We start from the raw sequence: 22,111 nt of genomic DNA, 5'->3' as shown, positions 1-22,111 counted from the left end.
AAGAATGTGCAGTCACAATAAATACATGTTAACTTTTTCCAAAAATGAAGATGTATTAAGAATGCCTTTCATGTTATCATTGGTGTTGCCTAGTGCACTGAGTTACCATCCTCACTGATAGATTGTAGCTTTACAATTTACAAGTAGGACCTGAGGCTTTCATTTAGATGGAGGCTTCACAGAGCCAGTCCTCTCTGTTGTTAATACGCATGCTGAAATTGCTTCCGAAGTAGTGAAAGGCCACTCCTCTTACTGCTAAGAACAGACTAAATAGATATGCTAGTAGAAAAGTACCCAAAAGTATTATTAAGAGGAGAAAAATCTTGCTTCAGTCAAATAGCGTGACTGTTGTGTATGGTGAGGGAAAGCGTTACGTGCTCTCCCTGGGAATGCTTTTCAGAAGTAGACCAAACACTTTGTTGTTAGCAGGTGGAGCAAAGCAGATATTAAAATTCATAGACATATTCTGCCATCGGACCTATAATTCACCAGCAGGGCAGTATTCAGATTTTGAGGCTGCAAGCACAAGGAGAATTCAAAACTTCCTTAATAGTAAGCATAAATGTTACAGCAGTTCTTGGAAATCAAAAAACTACTGAGAATCTTGCTCCACACACAAGAGCTAAGGGGAATCTGGATGCACCTTTGCTGAAGGAGTATGAGGGTTTACAGGGTGTAGTACAGACCTTGTAGGTACAATATTAATCTTTTTTATGGGGTCAGACGCTTGAATAAGAAAATAATTTTCTTCTTCAACATCTGTATCTTAAACCCCTGGGAAAGGGATGACCTAGACACTGCTAAAATTCCTTCTGACTGTACAATCAGGCATGTTTCTATTTGTAAGTAAAGGAAAAAAAAAGCTATAATTTTAATTCAAAACCACTGCATTTTTTTTTTATATCCCTGGGGTTTATGTCTTAAAGTGCGGTTGTTTATACCTCCCATCAAATCGTTCTTCCTGCTCACCGACACCTCCAATACAAAGATAATAATGCCACAGTTACAAAGTTTTTATTTCATGAGAAATTACTTTCTAGGGGGTTTCCCCACTGCCCCCCCACCCCTGTGGAGATAATTTTTTCAAACAGCCCAAGAAACTGTCTACATGTTGGTAAGATACCTAAGCCATCACTTAGAAGAAAAATATTTTAACACCTTGGCTAACTAGAGGGTCAAGACCTGCATCCATTAAACAAGGATGTTCCTGTAAGCTCCGGGCTCAGCTACCTCTCTGCCAGAAAAAAATGACCATCATCTATTTCAGGGAGAATTGTCTATTTAGGCTGAGATGCAGATTGCTGTCCTCATAGGCAGTCTGAGTCAAGAGACTTCATTTAATGCTTTATAAGCTCAACTTTCAGATGTCAGCTGAAACTTTAGTGGAGAGAACAATTGTTTTGTAGTACTTGTAATAGAGAATTTAAGACAGCGAGTATACTCAAGTAATGTGTATATATATAAGCACGTCTAGGTATATATGTATGTACATATATGTATGTATGTATATACATAAATGTGAAAAAAGATTAATATATATATACACACACGTGTATATATGAATTTATTTAATAGATTTTATTTCTCAGGATTTCAAAACCCATCGATCACCCTGGAAAACTTTCATTTAACCTCACTGTTGAGCTAGAAGTATAAAACTTTCAGTTTAGCTATTTTAAATTCTTTTTTAAGATATTTAGCACATTCAGAGTTCAGGGAGTTTCAGTCTAAATTACAAAGAAACAGTTACTGGTGGGTTACATGCCAGTATAAGTGCATGCTGAGTTAAGAGTTCACGTTGACCTTCCCATGCCCTGGTAGGTCAATTTTGGGCAATCAGACTTCTCTCCCACTTTGCATGTGGGGTGAACAGTAAACTTTTTTATTACCTGTATTTTCATTTTATGTCATTTTTTTCATCTCTGTGTTTGATTGACTCTACTGTGATCTAAGATTATCTTGGACTTTTTTTTTTAACTAAACTGTATTTCTCATTTAAATTGCTCTCACATGCTTGGGATTAATCTTAACTGTCTGTATCTCCAGCTTATTTAAGGAAATTACCTGTTACTATTTTCATTTTAATATGTTGACCTGTTTATCTTTCTATCTTAGTTTGCAGTGTTTATACTGTGAAAAAGTCTTCAGAGACAAAAACACGCTTAAAGATCACATGAGAAAGAAGCAGCATCGCAGAATCAATGCCAAAAACAAAGAATATGACAAATTTTATGTCATTAATTACTTGGTAAGTGGTTCCATGAATAACTAGTGAATTGACTAAAGAGATACAGACAATGTCTTGTTGAAAGTGAGTAATTCCAAACCAGCAATTAGTACAAAGGTCAAAAATCAAGTGAAGGACTCTTAAGAAATATGTTCATTTGTGGTCTGATATTCTGAATAATTTTTAAACTAAGGAATAGTAAATATTTGTTGTTGAGAATTGATTTTTAGAGATGCAAGAATGTAGCTTGAAGAGATACTAATCATCATGTCATTAGTGCTCAGTCTCTGCTTTAATAACCAGAAGGGAAAATGAGATAAAGTAACAGTAAATGGAGGTCTAACTTGAATGCTATTTGCTTTGAGCTTGTTTTCTACAAACCTTAAGCTGGAAGTGCTCTTCAGAGTATAAATTAAATGCGAAGAAGGGGGAATGAAAATTACATAGATGAAAGAAAAAGTGTTTGGTTTTGCCCTCCAGGTAGGTGTATGTTGCTAAGTATTAATATTTTTTATCTCATACCTTTGAGAGTGTGTATGCATGTGTGTGGAACAGATTTTCACTTAATGTCTTCAACTTACGAATGTAGGACGTGCTTCAAAAAGCTGCTACATTCTGTCCCAGAAATAACTATATTTCACCTGAACTAGTCTTTGTGCCTTCTATATGTGTTAATACCCAGGTTATAAATAAGCATCCCTGGCTGTTTTACTTACTGTTTCCCTTTGATTTCTCTCCCTAGGTTTTAATCTAATGGTAAGATCAAAAAGTTGTACATTTAATGCTCTGCCAAATCCCTTCTACCCAAGATGGAATGAATTCTCTCTGTTATCCTGTATACTTTCCTTCCAAAAATCAGTGATCTGAGACCTATATTCTCTTTTATAGATACTCAGATATCACTGCTTTAAAAACTGACCTGTACTTGCTGCACAGTGGAGAACAAGTTAAGTACTGCAGGGTAGATGTTCTCAGCTCCACAACAGAATTGAGCATTCTCTTCTTCCTTGCAAGTTAACAGACTTGAATTTAATGTTGTAGTTGTTTTAAGTGTTTTTAATAGTGTGTTCTTCTCTGCTAGTCTTGGAGATAATCTTGTTTTCAGAACTTGGCATCCCCTTTAAATTACCTTCTGTCTCTAATTTGCATTCATTGTTCAGATTTTAATCTGTCCCAGCTTTGATCAGGAAATTGAGCTAGATGACTGCCCAGAAGCACAGAGAAGCATGTGATACTCCTTCAGAAACCTGAGATACATGCAGGGAGGTCATACCATCAGTGCAGCCACAGTGGCTGTGTCATGTTAATAAGCAGAATATGCCAAAGTAAATATATCAGCAAGACTAATATTCATATACCTAACCTCTTTTCCCACTCTCTCCAGTGTCTCCAAAACTGGTGGCTTTGTCCACACTGACTAGTGAGAATGATCTGTGGCCTATGTGCTTCCCAAACAACATCCAGGCATTGTCTGGGTAGTGCAGAACATGCAAACTTTCACACAGTATGGGCAATCACAGGACAGTGCTCAAGTCAGGGACTTGGGCATCTCTAGACATCGCCAGTATTCTGGGCACAATGTTGCAGAGTAACTTCTTATGCCAGCCTGAACCAATTCAGGTATTGATCAATTAGCAGTATCATTTAAGAGGTGTATTTTTCAGGTCCTTGCTGTTACAGACAGAGTTTGGTAAATATCATTCAAGTAACATATGCCAAACCACCAAAAAGTTTAAAACTGGGCAGGAGGTCTACATGTGCAAAGTTTGTACCAGCGTGCTGCCAGTGCTGCTTCTGGGACATACTGTGAATGATCACAGTTCTTTGTCTGGCTTTGTGTGCTCTGCTACAGGCATATTTTCTTTCTACACATTTTCAGCTGTCTTTCACCACATTCCACGCAGTGGACTGTTTCTACTGTCTTTCTGACCCTTCAAACTGTAGCCATATCAGAATTGCTGACATTTCTTCTTTTAAAGAAAGGATTTGGGGGGGAATAAAAGATTAATAACAGACTAAAACTTCTGTCTTAAACACTTATGAAATACTTCACTATAAAATGTGCATTTGCACACTAATGTTGCATGAGATTATATTTTCATTAACATGAAATTTTTAGGATATTTCCTACATAGTAGAGTGTTTACTTTCCAAGTAGCCTTTGGAAAACCCTTTATTTTTGCACAAAGGAGAAAAAGATTAAAAGGAAGAACTTTATAATTTGATCACTGGAGGTTCAGTAGATTGGTCCTTACATGTAAGGAGAAATTACACTGTTATTCTCTACTGCACATATGTAGTTTACAGTAGATTATATTAATGTGATGGGATGCTTATTTTTCAAGCTGAGTCTATATTCTGTGAATTCTAGACGTTATGCAAGGTCTGCTCTCTGTAATGACTTGTAGTGATTTTAGATCCCCTCTCCTTAGCATCTTACAAGTTACTAGAGGTGTTTTTTTTAATGTGTACTGTCAGTCTGACTTCTCAATGAGTCTTAAAGATCTGTGCTTCACATTGCTCTAAATGTTCAGGGGAATTATATGATGTCACAGACACAGACATAGATTATGTATCTTTTCTGAAATGACAGAATTTACTACTTAATTCACTTTGACCTAAAGATGTAGGCATACAATGTATCTATTTTTTGTGTGTTTTCACAGAAGAGTTTGAATTTTGAGAGTGTAACAAAGATCTTTCTATATGCCAGTTTGATCAAGTTTGTTTTCATCATAAAAAGACTAAGACTAAGTAGGTCTCTAATGATAAACATCAATATTATCACAGTCTTACACACTTTACTTTTAGGATGTGCACCATAAAGCTTTTCTATCAGCAGCTGGATCTTACACTATTTAAATGGATAGTTCTTTATTACAACCATTTTACAGACATTACTGTCCTTTTCTTATATTTTTCTATAACATATTATATTTACCAAGCACTGTGTAAAATAGTCTTATTAAACTGGAACTGGTGGTTTCCTTCATTTTGTGCCTTTTGTACTGAGAGGTTTTAAGAGCTTTTTGTTCAGATGTCCTGAGAATGTCTGCTGAATTGCCTCATGATCTTCTGGCCAGTTCTTACTTGTGTTTTTAAGCTGATGGCAGAGATCCCATTGATTTCATTTAGAGCAGTAGGCTTGCCTGTCTTCTTCCTTTCCCTCCTTTCTGCCTTTGTCTTCACTTGTGTTTTTAGTACAGTTGTAAGAATCTGTTTTGGTAACGTAATTTACATTTTATGTATGTCTGTTAGTAATTCCCTTTCCTAAATTTTGAATTTGGCAAATTACAAATAAGTGCAAATTACTTCATAAGTAGTTTGGTATTCTGAGACTTTATATGACTTCTGTCATGACCTGCAAGCTGCTTTGATTTGTCATTGATTTCTGTTGTTCTGTTGCTCACAGGTTAGTGTTAAGATTACATGTGATCTTTAGTAAGAGTGGAAGCTTTTTTTTTGTCATGTGTGTGATAGATTTCTTTCACAAACAAGTATCAAAATTTATTATTAAATAGTTACATTAAATTAGAGTGGGAGTTTTGCAATAATGCAGATTACTTGAAAGGCAGTGGGGTCTCTTCCCTAGTGGATTTGGAGGTCTTTTGTTGGTATTGTGTAAGCATGGAAGATTATAGCAATCCTATTTGGAAGAGCTTGAAGTATAAGTTTAAAGAGACCAACTGATAGTAGGGGTTGAAGAACTGAGCCACAATGTATCCAAGATATATAGGTAGGCCACCTTATTTTTCTTTTTTCCAAAAACACTTCTAACCTGATTTGCTCATTTCTGTGCCTCATGACTCACTTTGCACAAAGAGCCAGTTAAAATGGGGAGGGAAGAACCTGTAGTCCGTGGTGCCTGCTGGAGGCCCTAGAAGAACAGAAGGCAGTATTAAAACTCTCTTATCCCAGCCCAAGGAACAGAGGCAGGCCGAGACTGACAGGGCCTTTCCTTCCATGTTCACCTGATTGTTACCAGCAGCACTTCATATAGAGTATCCTTCCTAGGAAGCACAGATGTTTATTTTGAAATTGACTAATGGCATGTATCTGTAGTAATGTAACATCACTATAATGAATGCACTTATGACTAAGCTAGACAGCTGAATAATGGCACCTATTACTTACTAGAAAACTTGCTTCATAAAGCCTTTACTTTTCTTCAAAGATAGAAAGATGTTTTCTCCTTATTGGCAAGCCCTATCAGGGGTCCTCAAACTTTTTAACCAGGGGGCCGGCGTGCAGATGCAGCGGCAGGCAGTCACCTGCGGCTGCTTGGTTCCCCCCCCAACCCCCGGCGGGGGGGGTCTGTAAATACCGGGGGCCGGATTGAGGACCCTGGGGGCCGTATCTGGCCCACGGGCCGTAGTTTGAGGACCCCTGCCCTAAGTCATCTTTATTATCTGTTGGGGGCAGGAGAAGAATGTTTTGTTATGGGGGTTACTATTTGTAAATAAACTGTTTTGACTTACACGTATTTTGTAAAATACTAAAGGGAAGCCCTTTATCCCCCACGTGGAGGAATGCGTCATATTAAAATTCATCCAATGTCAATTAACTAACGTTGGGATAAGACCATCTCTTCTATGTGATAAAGCATCTTGTGTTTTGCAGCAATATAAAACAATTCGGATGATCACAGTAAGGCAGGTGAGAAGAAGGGCGAGAGGAAATTTGTAGAGGAAAACAGCGTCTGTTTGGAGTTTTTGAGCTCCACAGGCCTGAAACTCTGTTTGCATCTAGTTCAGTAACCGCTCTTTTGGGAAAACTGCTTGAGATACCAGCTGCCGTTTCTAGTTTTTCCCATCTCCACACTTCTACCCAAGTTGGGGTATGTTGCCTCAGGGCAGCACACAGAACTTCTTCCTGTAGAACCTTTAAAACTGCGCTCAAGTTGAGAAGGTAAATTGGTGGTGGGGCAATTAATCTCTGTGCATTTGAACTTCATTTTGGAAGAGGAAATAATCAAACCACACTCATTTGCATGCTTTCCTCACTTTTCTATACGATCATCTTCTCTGTGAGGTACACAGCAAGTATTTAAAAAAGAAGTTGCTTTTCCTTGGATATATAGCAAGGCCTGCACGTTTTTTAATTATGTATTTTCTACTGTTTGAACTATTAACAATGTCAAATCTAGTTTTTTCTCTGGTTTTGTTAATAATTTCTTGGGAATCTCTAGAGATGATTGCTGGGAGCTCTTGCATCTTGTGTGAAAAGAGCAAGGGAAGCTGAATACTTAACCCTTGGGCACCCTTGGTCCCAGATGCCATCAAGCTGTAGAACTGAAGAAATGTCTTTAAAAAAAGAAAGCATAAAAAAATTTGAAAGGGCTTCAAGAATGTTTTGAAAAACTCTTTCCCACCCAGTTGGTCAGCTTCAGTCTCTTGGCACTTTGATCACAGTGTCCCTAGTTATCCATTCACTGTGTAATTTTCCAGTGATACAAGACCTGGTTAGCTTTTTCTTTTCCTTTTTTTTTCCCCCTCTGAATATAAATAGATGAGGGAAATGGAGACATCTTGCAAGATCCTTCTCTGCTTTCTCCACAGAAACACCATAAAGAAACAGCAACAGTAACAAAGCTTGTGTGTAGTTTTTCCCCTTCCACCTTTAATTGAAAGGTGAAGCTTAATATTGGCTGCGGTTTTGAGCATACTCTTTTGCACACATATACTTCAACCTGGTAAGGGGAAAAATTGTGAGCTAGATGGAATCATCTTCATTTTGCAGTGGTTGTGAGCTGCTAACCGCTCATTAAGGTGTTAACATTAGCAGCCACAGGAAACTAGTGTGCAGCTGGGAGAACATGTGGTGAGAGGTGTTAATGGCTTCATGTTATCTCACAGTAATGGTGACATTAATGAGTCTCCGCTGTAACTCAGAGAGTTTACACACTACCATGTAGCATCACTGAATTAATTGCTGAATTTTCATTCTGTAATATATGACGACATTATGTTTAGAGCTGTCTAGAGACATTTGTTTATCATTTACAGTAACAGATTTTAAAATTCTCATTAAATTGTTAAATGATGGATATCTTTTCCTTCTTTTACCAAACAACCATAAAGGCAATAATAAGACTTGTAAGTAAGGATGTTATTAAATATATTAGAGGGAATATTTGAATGAAGTAAATGAAAGAATGATCTTTTTATTAGCTCCCCTTTTTTAAATGGAGACAAGATTATCAACTATGATCTTTGTGAATCCTTCACAGCCATCAAAAGTATGAATTCAAAAATATGATTTTGATTACAAGTTAGTTTTTGCAGGTTTATTTTTAAAGGCAAGAAGAATCAGAGGAAAGAAAAACACCAGCTAAAGATCACTCCTGGTATTTCAGTAGAGTGCTTTTTATTGCCTGTTATTTATATTGCAGTCATGCTGAGAGTGCTTGCCATTGTGCTGAATGCTGCACAAACATACTGTGATACGCTTAGTGCTGAAGGTCTTTAAGATATAAACAACACAAAAAATAAAAGGAAGAACAGAACACCATGACTAAATGTGCTTACATTCACATCTGAGAAAAGCATGGAAGAGAAACTGGAGTCTAGCTTGGAGACCTATGCCCTGGCTCGTGCTGCCTTCTGGAGTACTCTAGCTAAGTTTACACCGTGCATTTTTACTGACATAACCTTGTACAAGGTATGAGCACTGACTGGTGTAACTATGCCAACTTAAGTCTCAGGTGTGATAGCTGCATTGTTTAAGCAGCGTATGCTGCATGAAGAGCAAGGTAAGCATTTTTGATTGAGCAAGTGTGATTGCAAACTAGAGACAGTGATAACATACCCACCTTGGGAACATCTTGGTAGTGTTGCAGCACTCTTAGTTTTACACAGAGCTTGGATGGTTTTCTTGAAAGCTCCAAATCATCTTCTTCCCAAACACAGGGTGGGGAATGCCCCACTAAAGGACAAAACAAATTGTGATTTTAAAATTATTACTAAACCAATGTTACATGATACCTTTAACTCAGAGAAATACCAAAGTGACCCAAAATAAGATGTTGATCATGACTTCTGAGATGTTCATTTAGTTGATATATAAAATGTGATGTGAATCAGGAAATATTTTTTTTTTCTTTTTTCTCCCCAGGAATTTGGAAAGTCCTGGGAGGAAGTGCAGTCAGAGGATGACCGGGAATTACTAGATAACCTAGAAGAGTAAGAGTTACTTATGTGCCCATTATAAACACTTGCAAGACCATTGTTATTGAAAGTAGTTACAGGGAAGATGCTATGCATAGTTAGTACACAGTTAAAATACATTTAAGCCAATAAAATCAAATTGTTCTCATTAAAGACACTTCACAACAAGAGCTGTAAATTTCATAACCAGAAGCCTATTTTTCATTTGCATAGAGCTTAAACAAGAGCCTTCTGGATTTGTAATGATGTAGGCAAAATCGGTTATTTTTTACTATTGTACCAAAAAACAGTTGAACGGGTTTTGCTCACATTTAAAAATCAAGACTAAGCATCAGAAATGTCAGCATGAGAAAGGAATGTTATGCAGAAGTCTGATAAAAAGGTTGCAACTAGAGATTAAAACAGGATTTTGAAGGAAACTTGTCAGCAGTGCTGACTGAGGGCAAATCCACCTCTCCTCTGCATTCTTCTGTGGTCCAGGCCCTCAGATTACTGCAGAGGTGACTTCCTTGGCCATAAAGAATTGAATCAGCAGAAAGTAATTTGTGGGTATCAGGGCCCCTGACCTTCCTGGTTCTGTCTGTGACTTGAACTTAATTTTACTTGATTATACCTGGTTGCAATAATATTTCTACTTCTCAGCAGTACTGGGATTTAAATGGACATGTTGGTGTGCATGCATTCTCTGTGTGCATGTCTAAATGTAGCATAAATCAGTGTCTCTTCCAGGAATAATAATATTTAATAAGTAAATAACACTTAGAGTGAACTCTGCCTGATGATTATGTCTTTGGCTGGCATATTGAATGATTAGAAAGGTAAAAAAGAATTTTAAAAGACCTTATAAAAATAAATACTGAATGCAATATTTGATGAGGCATGGTTTAGTGGTGGTCTTGGCAGTGCTAGGTTGACAGTTGAACTCATTGATATTAAAGGTCTTTTCCAAGCTAAATCATTCTATGATTTGCCAAACCAGTTAGAAACTGAAGTTAAGATCCTGTTTGTTAGTGCAGGCAAATTCAAGTAGGATTTACTACCTGTCTGCACAGGATTTACCCAAAAGTAACTGCTCAGTTATTCTTGAATCTGTAATTTTTGTTAGACTGTAAACCAGGTTCAAATTGTGTATCCAGTTATAAATCCACACTGTCTCTTCCACTCCTTTAAAGTATTCAGTTTCTCTGGATGTATTTCTAGTGCTGTGAATGCAGAATCTGAAGGGCCTTTTCACAAAATGTCTCTTCTCTTTTCCACATTTAAATGAATCTTTTTGACTCTTAATCATAAGAGACTGGTCTGACTGGGAAGAGCATCCTGTATGTGCAGTTTGCCTGTTCTGTGAACAACAAGCAGACACCACAGAAAAACTCTATCTTCACATGCAGGTAAGACTTGTTTCAAATAACAGTTCTTTCATCACTTTGGAATTGAAAAATAGAATTGTAGCATCTTTGTTAAGATCAAATCAGCTGCTGCATTAGAATGCCCTCTTTAGCACAGAACTAAAGTGCTACATGCGTGTTCAGCATCTGTTCTCTAAAACAGAGAGAGGAGTCAAGTTTTACATTGAGAGTATGACTAGCTATTACTTGCAAGTGTACAGATTGATACAGACAGTAAAGAGGTAGCATCTTTAATATTATAGTGGCTCGATGATTTAATACACCATTTAATATAGCAGCTTGATGATTTAATAACCATTAAACTTAACATCTGTGTTTTAGTTTTAATAAACTATTTAGCAGGAGCATTGCAGTTTAACACAATACAAAAGTCTGACAAAACAAAACTTTTGGGGGTTTGTTTCATGTATTAGTGTTTGCGTATGTCTGTGTCAGTCTATGAAAAGCTGAGCCTTTTTGACTTGGAGTAATAGAAATAGTGGAAATAAGGTATTTTTTTCTTTCCTTTTTTTCCCTTCAGAAATCACATGGATTTGACTTTCCTAAAATAAAGTCAGAGCATGGTGAGTAAGAGGTGCTGTAACTGTCAGCATTTGCCAGTAGTGTGGGGAAAACCACATCATAAGAACAGTGGAAAACAACTTTATCAATCTGATTTTTGCTTGGACATTTATATTTTCTGTTATGGAAACTGTTTCTGCCAGCTTAAAAAGAAAGCCAAGAACACTTCATTTTTCTGGAACTGTTGTTAGTGCCAATGATGTGTGCCATTTTCTTTAAAAACATCGGATTCTTTTGCAGACCCACTTTATGAGTCCCAGGTTTGGCTGCTGGAGCCCTGAAAATGTTGTGATTATGACTAGTTTTACTACTACTATTATGCCAGTTAATACTTGTTTGCAGGTTAGAATATTTTTTTTGTTTGCTAATTTTTATTTGGGCAATGTTTGCTTTCTGCTGTAGAATAGAGTCATTGAGGTTGCAAAGACCTTCAAGATCAAGTTCAACTGTAAACCTAATACTGCTAAGTTCACCACACCACTAGATCGTATCTCTAAGCACCACATCTACACATCTTTTAAATACTCCAGGGATGGTGACTCAACCACTTCTGAGGCAGCCTGTTCCAAGGCTTGACAACTCTTTCAGTAAAGAAACTTTTCTTAAACCTCAGCAACACCTCCATGCTAGATGAACCATCGTCCTTGTTATTGTTTGGTTCCACTTGCAGATCCCTGTACTTATTATGCAAGGGGGCCTGGGAAGGTGTGACAGTCGCAGGGGAGATGCTCCTGCTGTGCTGGGCAGGGGCTTGTCACCATTGCATCCTATCCCTTAAGTCATCATGTTCAGCCAGACAGAGAAAGGATAGGAAATCCTCCGTATCATGTGTCCTGTCTGCCTGTTAGGCCTGTCTCAGGGAAGATGTGATTCCAGTAGTATGTCTCTCTCACACTCCCTGATACTCCTCAGCCTACTCACCTCCTCCAGGAGCCCTGCCATTAAGCAGAGAGGTTTAGACTGAGAGAAAGCAAAGTGTTTGCAAATTTTACATTGAAAGAACGACTAGCTCCCCTGCAGCTGGGAAAAAGCATTTGTTCAGTTAATTTGCTGTTACAGCATTCAGGCAGTGCTGGTCTTCAGGAAAATCTTATCAATCTTTATGCTTAATCCAAGAAAGCATTTGTAAATTAAGTCTTATGTTTCCCAAGTGCCTGTTTGCTACCATCTCTCCCAGGTCTGAACTTCTATCGGCAAGTAAAGCTAGTGAATTTCATCAGAAGAGAAATCCATCATTGTCGTTGTTACAACTGCCAGGAGAAATTTCAGTCTAAAGAAGGATTGATAAGTCACATGGAAGAGACCAAGCACATTAGATTGCTGCCAGCCAGGTCTATGTGGGATCAACCACAGTGAGTGCAAACACGTTTCTTCCAGCATTTTATACTGTTACTTGATAATGTCTGTAAAACAGGTGAAAGTTCTAGGTTTTGCCAGTACAAAGGTACCCTGAGCTCCCCAGCTTTACTGGCTCAGATAAAATAAATGGTCTGAAAACTATTCAGAATTAGAGATCTCAGTACTATCTGAAGCTAAAATGAACATGGGATACTGCTGTTCTGGTTGCATCCAGGATGCACTGTCCCTGTAGGTTTTGTCTGCACTGTCAAGTCAACATACTAGAGAAGTTTGCAAAATGGTCTTTTGCCTGTATTTGCAGTTGTGCAGTACACAGTGAAAGGCATACATGGTGCAGACCACGTTCCCTCCTCGTGGAACCAAGATTGAGTCTGTACACCAGTGACATCTTTAATGTCCCTGTTGTAGGCGTGAAGTCTTCCAGCTGTTGGCTCTCCACACAGATGCAGTTTGTGCCTGGGATGGCCATCTAGCACATGTTTTGTTGCCAGTAAAGATATGCTGTGGACATATGGTTCTAGAACCAAATCAAACACCTTCTTTTGCTTGTCTAATATATGCATAATGTTTGCCTAACTTAAAGCATCAAAGCAAGTTGGTTGTTTACACTTAGTTTTCTCCACAGCAAATAAAGTGTAACATAACACTGGTTCAGATTGTAAGTAGGCTGAATAGGTCTGGGGGATGATGCTATAGCTGGTAGAACACAGGGAGTGTTCCAACTCAAACACCTCAGTTGAGCATTTGTTGTGGAACAAATCTATATCTGCAGCCTCAGTTGTGACAACATACAAGTGAAGAAATAGAGGCAAGGACTTGTCTGTAGCCAAGTCTTTTGTACGACTCTTCTAAGATGTACATGCCAGTTTGTCACAGCACTATACAAACTAGCCAGCTGCAACAAGGCTGTTACTGCCCCATACCAGGTTAACTTCAATAAGTAGTTTCTGCACCTTGCCCCGGCATGGCCATCAATCCCCCACAAGGTTTCAAAAGGTCATCTACTGTCTGTGCTGTTTCTTCATCCTCTTCAGGCCAATCCACCCTGCTTCTTGCCTCTGCTGCATCCATGGTCTTCCTTCTCCAGGCTCCTCTTCCAGCCAGCCTCTCCTCAGCCAGGCCCCCTTCTGTCTCTTTCTCCTGGGACTGCTCCTTCATCCAGGGCACACTCTCTCTCCTCCCTCTGCTTCTTCCAGGTCTCTTCCTCCAGTGCTCCTTTTCCATACCCCTTAGACCTATTTAACTACTTAGCAGGAACCAGCCACAGCTGCTCATTATCCACATCAGCCAACCCACCACCCCTGAAGCCAGCCCACAGCTGTATGTTATCAATGATAATTAATCTGCTTTCATTCCTCTGTAATTCCTCTACACCAGTTGATTTTTTTTGGGTATGCTGTTCAGTGTCATTCTAGACAACCAGACTTTCTCATTTTTCCTTTTTAAAAATCAAATCTCATAAAATATGCTCAGCATGATCCAAACAAAATATGTGACTATCTAGTAATTATGCCTTGTTGCTTTCAGGTATTATTTTCCTACCTATGAAAATGATACACTCCTGTGTACGCTGTCGGACAGTGAAGATCTGATAACTGAAGATCAAAGTGAAGATGGCCCTGTTGTAAGTGAAGATATATCCAATCTAAAAGCTCTCAAACAGAGCAGTGTTTTAAACCAGCTCCTGTATAAAGAAGAAAAGAATCAGGAGAAATTTTGACCTTGAATTACAGTTGCTGACCTTTTAGTGTTTCTTCTGCAAGACAAAAAAATTTACATACTTTCACTAGTACCGGAATACAATTTAACTGATAGATGTTATCACTAGGCAAATATTATATATAAGTGAATGTTAAATAAAATGTAAGTGTAAACTTCTGTGGTTTGTCTTCCTTTTAATTTTAGCTTTGTTTTTATATGCTGGATTTTCTGCTTGGCTCTCCAAATACCTTTAGTATTATTTACAAATAGGATTTTTCACCATTTTTTAGGTTTTTGTTTATAAATCAGAATTGGAATTCTATTTTAAGGCCATCTTGTGAAAGGCACAAACAATTGAGACAATATATCTTGATATATGAGCCAATGAGTGAATCTTCTATGTGTCATTGCTGTTAGAGAGCACACAGAAAAGAGCTTGAATTTAATTCTTGTTCTGTTACATGAAACAAATTTTGCTATTTTTAACTTTAGACCTTCTTCAAAGTGAAAACAGATAGCTCTCTCTCTATTATTCAGCATTAGTATATAAGATATATGGTGCCTGTTCTGAAAACTTAGAAACACCGTTAGAGCTCTGTCTGTCCCCTGGATATCTGACTGTATGGAAAGCTGTCAATCCAAAGCCTAAAAAAAGCATAGGAATAATTGCAATCTTGGTTGCATCAAAGATCCGAAGAATTTAAAGTAGACTGCTTGTATGGTCATGAACTGAGATACACAAGAGTTACTTAAGGGATTGCAGATGCATAAATCTAGATTAAATCCTCAAAATCTCAATTCTACTCTCCAGTAAAGCTACTGTATTTCTTTTAATACTGAACATTTAAAGTTTCCAAAGTACCAGAAGGTGGTCAGCATGTCCAGAAAGCACCTCAGTCTTGATAGGGCAAAGCAGCCTAGAGCATAGGTCCTGCTAGGATAATCCAAACTAGGTATTCCTGCCTCTCTTTCTGCTATGGAATCTTAAGAAGTATATCCAGAGTTCAGGTTTTGCTTTCCCTGATATGTATAACTGCTTTCAAAACTGGCAGCATGGGGTTTTTTTCTTCTTTAGGTCAGTGTTAGAGCACTGGCTCAAAGTATAGGAGTCTCAGCTCAGTGCCCTTCCCTGCTGAGAAGATTTAAAGCCATGGCACTGCCTTTGCACAGCCTTCTTTACCTGAAATAGATTGCTGTCAGTAAGAGTTGTTGTTTGCCATTATACAGCGATTGAGAATGATATAGCAGCCCATGGGAGCAGGGGCTAAAGTTCAAATCTTTACCTGTGTTCTGCTAAGCTTCCACATCCAGCCTAATTCACCCTACAATATTTTTGCATCAGTTTCTTTTAATTTGCATTGAACTTGCTTTCTCCTGGCATTGCCCGTCACCCATTACTCCTGGCATTACTAGCACCTCTCTTTGCTTCCCCTTTCTTATTTTCTCTTGGGGCGTAGGTGCGCTGGAGGCAAGTTTGAACAAGATGTGGAAAATGTACTGAGGAAGACAGATCAGCCACTTAACTGCACAATGAAACAGAGCCAGAAGCAGCATCTGACTCTGTCAAGAGGAAATGGGATAGAAGTGGTTCAGCAGGTGCTGAGAATACAGACAAAAGACAAAAGAAGGGGGCAGGTGTAATCATATGTCTGCACTGGCTTTGATTAAACTGGTACAAAAATTTAGGAGGAGCAACTCCAATATTTTTGAACTAGAACATCTGACCATCTTAAATAAGCTAGAGTCTGTACTTCTTGCATTTGTAAATTTCTTAATTTCATACAGTAATTGCAATGGCTGTTGCTGTTGATTTTTTTTTTCTCTTTGAAGGGATTTTCTTCCAAAACAGTTAATTTCTTCCTAAATTAGAAATTAATTCCAGTCTGATTTTCAGTCAGATTCTTAGCTGAGGTGGGAGTAATAGTTGATGGGGTTTACATCTGTGTGTTGAGCAATAGAAAAAATCAGCAAGAGAACTATGGCTAAATTAGCAGCATGTTAATGTGTTTTATGGCAAGCCCATCTCAGAAGGGCACATTAAGGGAAAGATAATATTTTATTGATACATCATAAAGTGAAATTACAAAACATTTCCTAATCATGTGGAATGTGATGCTGAGTCACTCAAATCCCTACAAAATGGAAACAGGAATGTTAATATCAGCAATATGGCATAACTGGTATGGTATTTGAAATAGCAGTTTATCAGTGTAGGCTTATCAGTGTAGGATTAAGAGAATATCTTAAAAGAACTTGTATAAATAATGTTTTGGTTGTCTTCTTTGAGTAAAGAGAAGGAGGTACTTAGGAAAAAATTATCAGCAGTGTGTAACTGTTCTCTGAAAATATAAGGAACATGAGTCAGCAACAAAGTAGGTTTAAGTTTCAGAGAGTTGGGTACAGTTTCTAGAGTTAAAATTGAGCATCTTCATTTAGCACAATTATGCTTCTAATTGGCATTTTGCTGGAGCATACATATTTGTTCATATAATGGCCACAGTTTTCCCTAGGCATCCTTGTCCTCTATCTAAAGCAAAGCCAACATCATGTCTGTTTAAAAACTGAAGTTATTTTTTTGTCACGAGTAGAGGACACAGTTATGACTGCATGCAGTGTATAAGCTCAGCTGTTATATGAGCAAATATGTCCTTCTGAGAAAAGACCATTCTTGGAACATTACAACAAAAACAGTGTTGCCATAAATCATGGAATGACAGCTGGGGTAGGCACATGCTCTTGAGAGAGTCAGATCAGGAGGACGATAGGTGCTACACACTCACTTTGCTTTGTCTAAACCCATCCCCTTGTTTAGAAGGAGCTGGGTAAATGGAGGAAATAGGCTTGTGTCCTGGTGACTGGTAATTCCTCCTGCCCTTTTTACAAATACCTTAATTATTTCTTTGATGCTCCTCCACACACAATTAATTCTGATAATTCTGTGCAGACTTAATATGACTTAACGAGTTAATGGTTGTTGACTTTCATTTAAGGTGCTTACTGTTTTCAGTTTCTGTAATACATTGTCTGGCATGGTGTGAGAGAGCTGTCAGCGGTTGCACTTGGCTGGCTAAATGATAACCGATGTGCAAAGCACCGAAGTAAGTCTCTGAAAAGTCTCTCTGCTATTGTCACCTCTCAGTGCCATCACTGCTTCTGAATTGCAGTTAGATCTCTACAAGTGAGTGAGGTGTTTGGTACAGTGTCTGTCTTTCTCCCATTTTACAGTGTGGTTGACCTAAATTTGACACCAGAAACTGAACTGTGAACAGAAGTGCAGTCACTTCTAAGGTTACCGGTCTCCATGCTCAAATTCAAGTCCAGAGTGGACACTGGACATAGGTTCTGGCAGCATCTGCCATCCACTGCCATTGAACAGCAGCAAATTCCATGGCTTTGCTTATGACTTGGTGCTGCATTAAATGGTCTTGCACGATTGGCATTTTACTTATACAGCGGGAAAAGAGAATCAAAGATCCCTGGAGAAAAGCTGTATTTCACAGAAGCAACTTGAAAAATACTTTGTTTTCCCCAAGAGTTTTTGTTAAGTCGTGGTACTTTCAGGGCTTTAGTTACAATAGGACGACTTAAGTGTCTGTGGTCAAATTATGCTCTCATCTGTCTCTGCCAGGTACCTCAAACTTGGTTACATGGAACAGTTAATTTGTAACCCTAGAATGAATTACTTCATCCATGTAATAATAGTCGTTAGAATCAGCTGCTGTAGTAATACTACAGGCAACAGTGGCTGCATGAGGAAGCTATTTCATGTAAAATGCATTCTTTTTCTCCATGAGCATTGAATGTGCTGTTCTCCCCAGTGGTTAATGGGTTTTTTTCTACTGGAAGTTTTCTGCTACTCAGCCATGCTTAATTTACCTTCTTCCACCAGTGAAATCTTTAGTTGTTTCTTGAATTTGATTTTACAGCTTCTCCCAGACTCTTGCTCATGAAGCTAAGGTATGTATTTTAAGAAATTACCACATAACCCTGTAGTTGAACTCACATTCAGTATTTTACATCCCTGATAAATTCACTGTCTCCATAGGAAGAGCAGGGGAATTTAGGGTATTTACACCTAAAAGTACATCAGTTGTCTTTGCATAAATTTATATAGAAATAAAAATATTTTCCTTCTGCAAATGTTCCTTGGAACAGTTCTCTCCATCTGGTTTACCATCATGACACTGAGAAGCTGCCTATGTGTAGATTACATATGAGCCTCTTGTCTGAGCTGCCATTCTAATCAATAAATGTAGTCTGGATTCTAGAATAATTCAGGTCACCCTAAAGTAATCACCTCAAATTTTATTCAGTTTCTTTCCCACAGACATCTAGCGTCCATCTGAGATGCTTGAAAATACCATGGTCTCCAGCTGCTTCTCCTGAAAGATGCTAATCTATTACAGGTCTTGTGTCAGTTCTGTCAACCACATATGAGCATTTCAGATACCATGGAGCATCTCAGATGGCATTGAGGCATGCCTAAGTCAAAGCAGCTAAATCCAGCACCTTTGGCTGGGAAGTAAATACCTCCTTTGGGCTGCATCAGCTGTAATGGAAACTTATGCACCTAGGTCGCATGTGTTCCACTACATCTGAACTCCTAAATTTAGTTATATTAGTTTAGAGCTGAATTCTACCCTACTATTGTGCAATTCATTTAATCTGAATGTAGATATCTACATGGATCAGATGATTTGTCTTCCGGAAGGGAGAACAAGCTTCCATAGCTACCTTGGAAATACCTAAAACTAGTCATTTAGTTTCTGCTGCTCTAAGTGTTTCTGCTTCCACAACAGCTTTAGGGATAGGACAACAATTGGTTACCCTTTGGCACATAGGGTCACAGGTTAAATTATAATCATGGATCTAAGTGTAGAAACCACCAAGACATAGCAGAAGTAGCCCACAAAACATTCTTTATAGATATGCTTCCGTGACTCAAGGAATCTCGATTATAATCTGCTACCGAGTAGATGCATGTTAAACAGGAGTAGTCAAGAGGCTGAACAGTTTCTGCAGATACGTTGTGATGTCTTTGTTCTTCCTGCCCATGAACATTGTGGCTGTGATTTTGTCTTGGAAGTCCCTCCTGAGACTGTATGCAAGTGAAAAAGATGGTAATAGAAGTCCATAGACCTTACTGAAGAATACGGCTAAAACTTGACTCCCACTCATACCTTTCTAACCACATCCCAGGTTTTTCATTCATAATCTCTTTGTTTACAAGCATTTTGGGTCAAGAACTAGCTTTCTTTTTTTTAAGATGTTATTTCCAGCATTTGGCATGCATGGCTTAACCAGACTGAAACCAGCCAGGCACTAATACAATGCAAAGTAATGACATTGTAATGACATCTCAAAAAAAAGAGCTGTGGTTTATGGTGATTAATTTAACCTGGCTCTTGACAAATTGTAACAATCTTTGTACCAACTCATCACAGCAGAAAACATCAGGTAACACTTAAAATAACATATATCCCCTTGGGATGCCTTTGCAAAGGAAAGAGTTTGTAGTTTTGCACAAGACTAGGACTGAAAAGACCCCAACAAAATGTGTCCCTCCCTGTGGCAGTGCATGCCTTTCAGTACCAGCATAAACCAGTAAAGCGGAACACCACAAGGACTTTGGTGTGAATTCTAAGAAGAGCGGCTGCTGCTAGGTTTGAAACCTAAACCGGATATTAGTCAGTGCTAATTATGTTTTAAAATCTGCAGGCGAGCGGTTGTTTTTACAAACTGTCTATCTGACTATATTGCAAAGAGAGTACAAGGAGTATGAGGAGCCTTATCGCATCACAGGGAAGAAAAACATAATGCTCTTTATCTGCATTTACTATTCCGGCATACCCACGTGCAGTCAGACTCTTACTGCTCCTGCAGCGTTTCTTTCGGGAGTATACCCACTGGTATCGTTACTCAGATAAGAGACATTCCAGAAGCCCCTGCTCTTCCCTTTCGCACCACAAGGAGCCTTGAAGTGCCAGTGGCAGCTCCCTGGTATTAACTGCCAAGCAGCTGAACACTGATAAGTTGCAGATGTGTTTATTTGGTATAAACAAATGCTTCAAAATTCCAAACTCTGTGGAGGTCATGCAATGCATTTTTCTATCACATCACATGAGGATGTAGTGAGATCCCTCAGAGTAATTACAGGCAGACTTTTGGCATCACCTTCGGCCACAGTTTCACTGAGTGTGAGGAGACTTAATTTTTATTTCTATGCTCTCTGGAAATATCAGAACATTATAGAAATAAATAATGCAGGAATTGCTGATTGCTCATTAGAGAGTCTGCCATTATAAACTGCCTGCCACAGTTTGCAGAGAGAGTACTGCTTTAACCTTCAGGTGGCTTTAGCCTTAAACTTCCAATTGTATTTTGGTCAATTTGTCTGTCTTCACACCATTTACAGAAATATTGCTGTGTATCTTCACAAATATTGGACCTATTTTTGTAAATTGTCTGATATTTTGTTTGAATCTAGGTGAAATAAAGGGCAAATAAGTAAGGATGGAGCTTAGCGTTTTTGAAGAAGAATCATGATGCTAGCCTCCTGTATTTTTACACACAGTAACTTACCACGCATCCTTTGACAAGTATTGTTATTTCCCTGTGCCTCAGTTTCCTAAACAGCAAGATTGTGATTATATGATAATAACTACCAGGGGGAAAAAGGCACATATAAGATTGGATTCCAACGTATGCGTGCAGCTGATCTGCATTAGTCACGTTTTCATATTTAAAGTACTTGGTTTATGACTAGGTCACAGACAAAATAGTTGCTCATTGAAGAAGAAACTTAATGTTGTGAGTACATTCTTCCCATAAGGAAACAAAAATCAAACATTTTGAAAATGACATCTTTTAAAAAGAAGGGTCAACTTCTGAATCAGATTTTTCAGACTATGTCTGGTTTGCCATCACTTGAAGTTTTTAAGTAGAGAAATATAATATAAAAGATCCTCAGCTTTCAATCACATTATAGATCTTCCAAGTGTTTATTTAGTTGCATACTAAGGAAGACTGATTTTCTGTAAGAAAAAAAATCACTGCATAATGTAAAGTAGCTATGGTCCACACAGATTAGAGGTGTTCATGCTAGTCTCCTTTAGCCTTAAAAGCTATAAAACCCTGAGTTGGCCGAGATTAAAAAAAACAAACAAAAACATCCTTTAAATCATTTAATTGTTCCTTTGAATTGTAAACAGTCTCTGTTTAAAATCCTAGCTCTCTAAGAACTTTTCAAGTGCAGGTTTAATACTTACCTCATAGAGTATATACATGTGAGCTAGATAAGATTTCTCAGGGTTCCCTTAAGCTTGTCTTACCGCATGTACCTTGCCTTTGCTTCATCCCAGGACAGTTTCTGCATAAAACAGGACTTTGTTTCTCTAATAGAGCTGATACTTGGGTGAGATTCTCTTCTCAAAGGTTACTGCAATGGCACTTTTGTTCCTATTCTCATCTTAGCCGCAGGCCTGATTTTTCTAACTTGCTTTGAGTCAGTAGGCAAACAGGCTATGTTTCAGGTAAGCAATCTGTGAAAGGACTGATCGCTTAGTAATGCTGATACTGTTTCTGTAGACATGAAGTATGAAAAAAAAAATCTTAATTATTTTCTCTTCTTTTTGCACAGAAAGCAATGACGATCCATTAAAGAATCTTTACTAAAGAACTGCTGATATCCT

At 38.2% G+C, this 22,111-nt stretch overlaps 1 protein-coding gene across 2 annotated transcripts in view; it reads left to right on the top strand.

Moving 5' to 3' along the window:
• The window catches only part of ZNF277 (zinc finger protein 277), a 54,839-nt gene extending 40,246 nt beyond the window's left edge, over positions 1–14,593 (top strand). For both annotated transcript variants that reach the window (XM_040595827.1, XM_040595828.1), the window contains 6 exons: positions 2,116–2,248; positions 9,341–9,408; positions 10,685–10,781; positions 11,320–11,362; positions 12,538–12,712; positions 14,247–14,593. In XM_040595827.1, coding sequence (XP_040451761.1) covers positions 2,116–2,248; positions 9,341–9,408; positions 10,685–10,781; positions 11,320–11,362; positions 12,538–12,712; positions 14,247–14,439 — 709 coding nt within the window. In that variant the 3' untranslated portion in view covers positions 14,440–14,593. The remainder of the gene's footprint in view (positions 1–2,115; positions 2,249–9,340; positions 9,409–10,684; positions 10,782–11,319; positions 11,363–12,537; positions 12,713–14,246) is intronic.
• The last annotated feature ends 7,518 nt before the right edge of the window (positions 14,594–22,111 follow it).

The sequence above is a fragment of the Falco naumanni genome, chromosome 5 (assembly GCF_017639655.2).
Source record: "Falco naumanni isolate bFalNau1 chromosome 5, bFalNau1.pat, whole genome shotgun sequence".
Classification (NCBI taxonomy): domain Eukaryota; kingdom Metazoa; phylum Chordata; class Aves; order Falconiformes; family Falconidae; genus Falco; species Falco naumanni.
The sequence above is the reverse complement of the archived record's forward strand: the minus strand, read 5'-3'. Positions and strand labels throughout refer to the sequence as shown.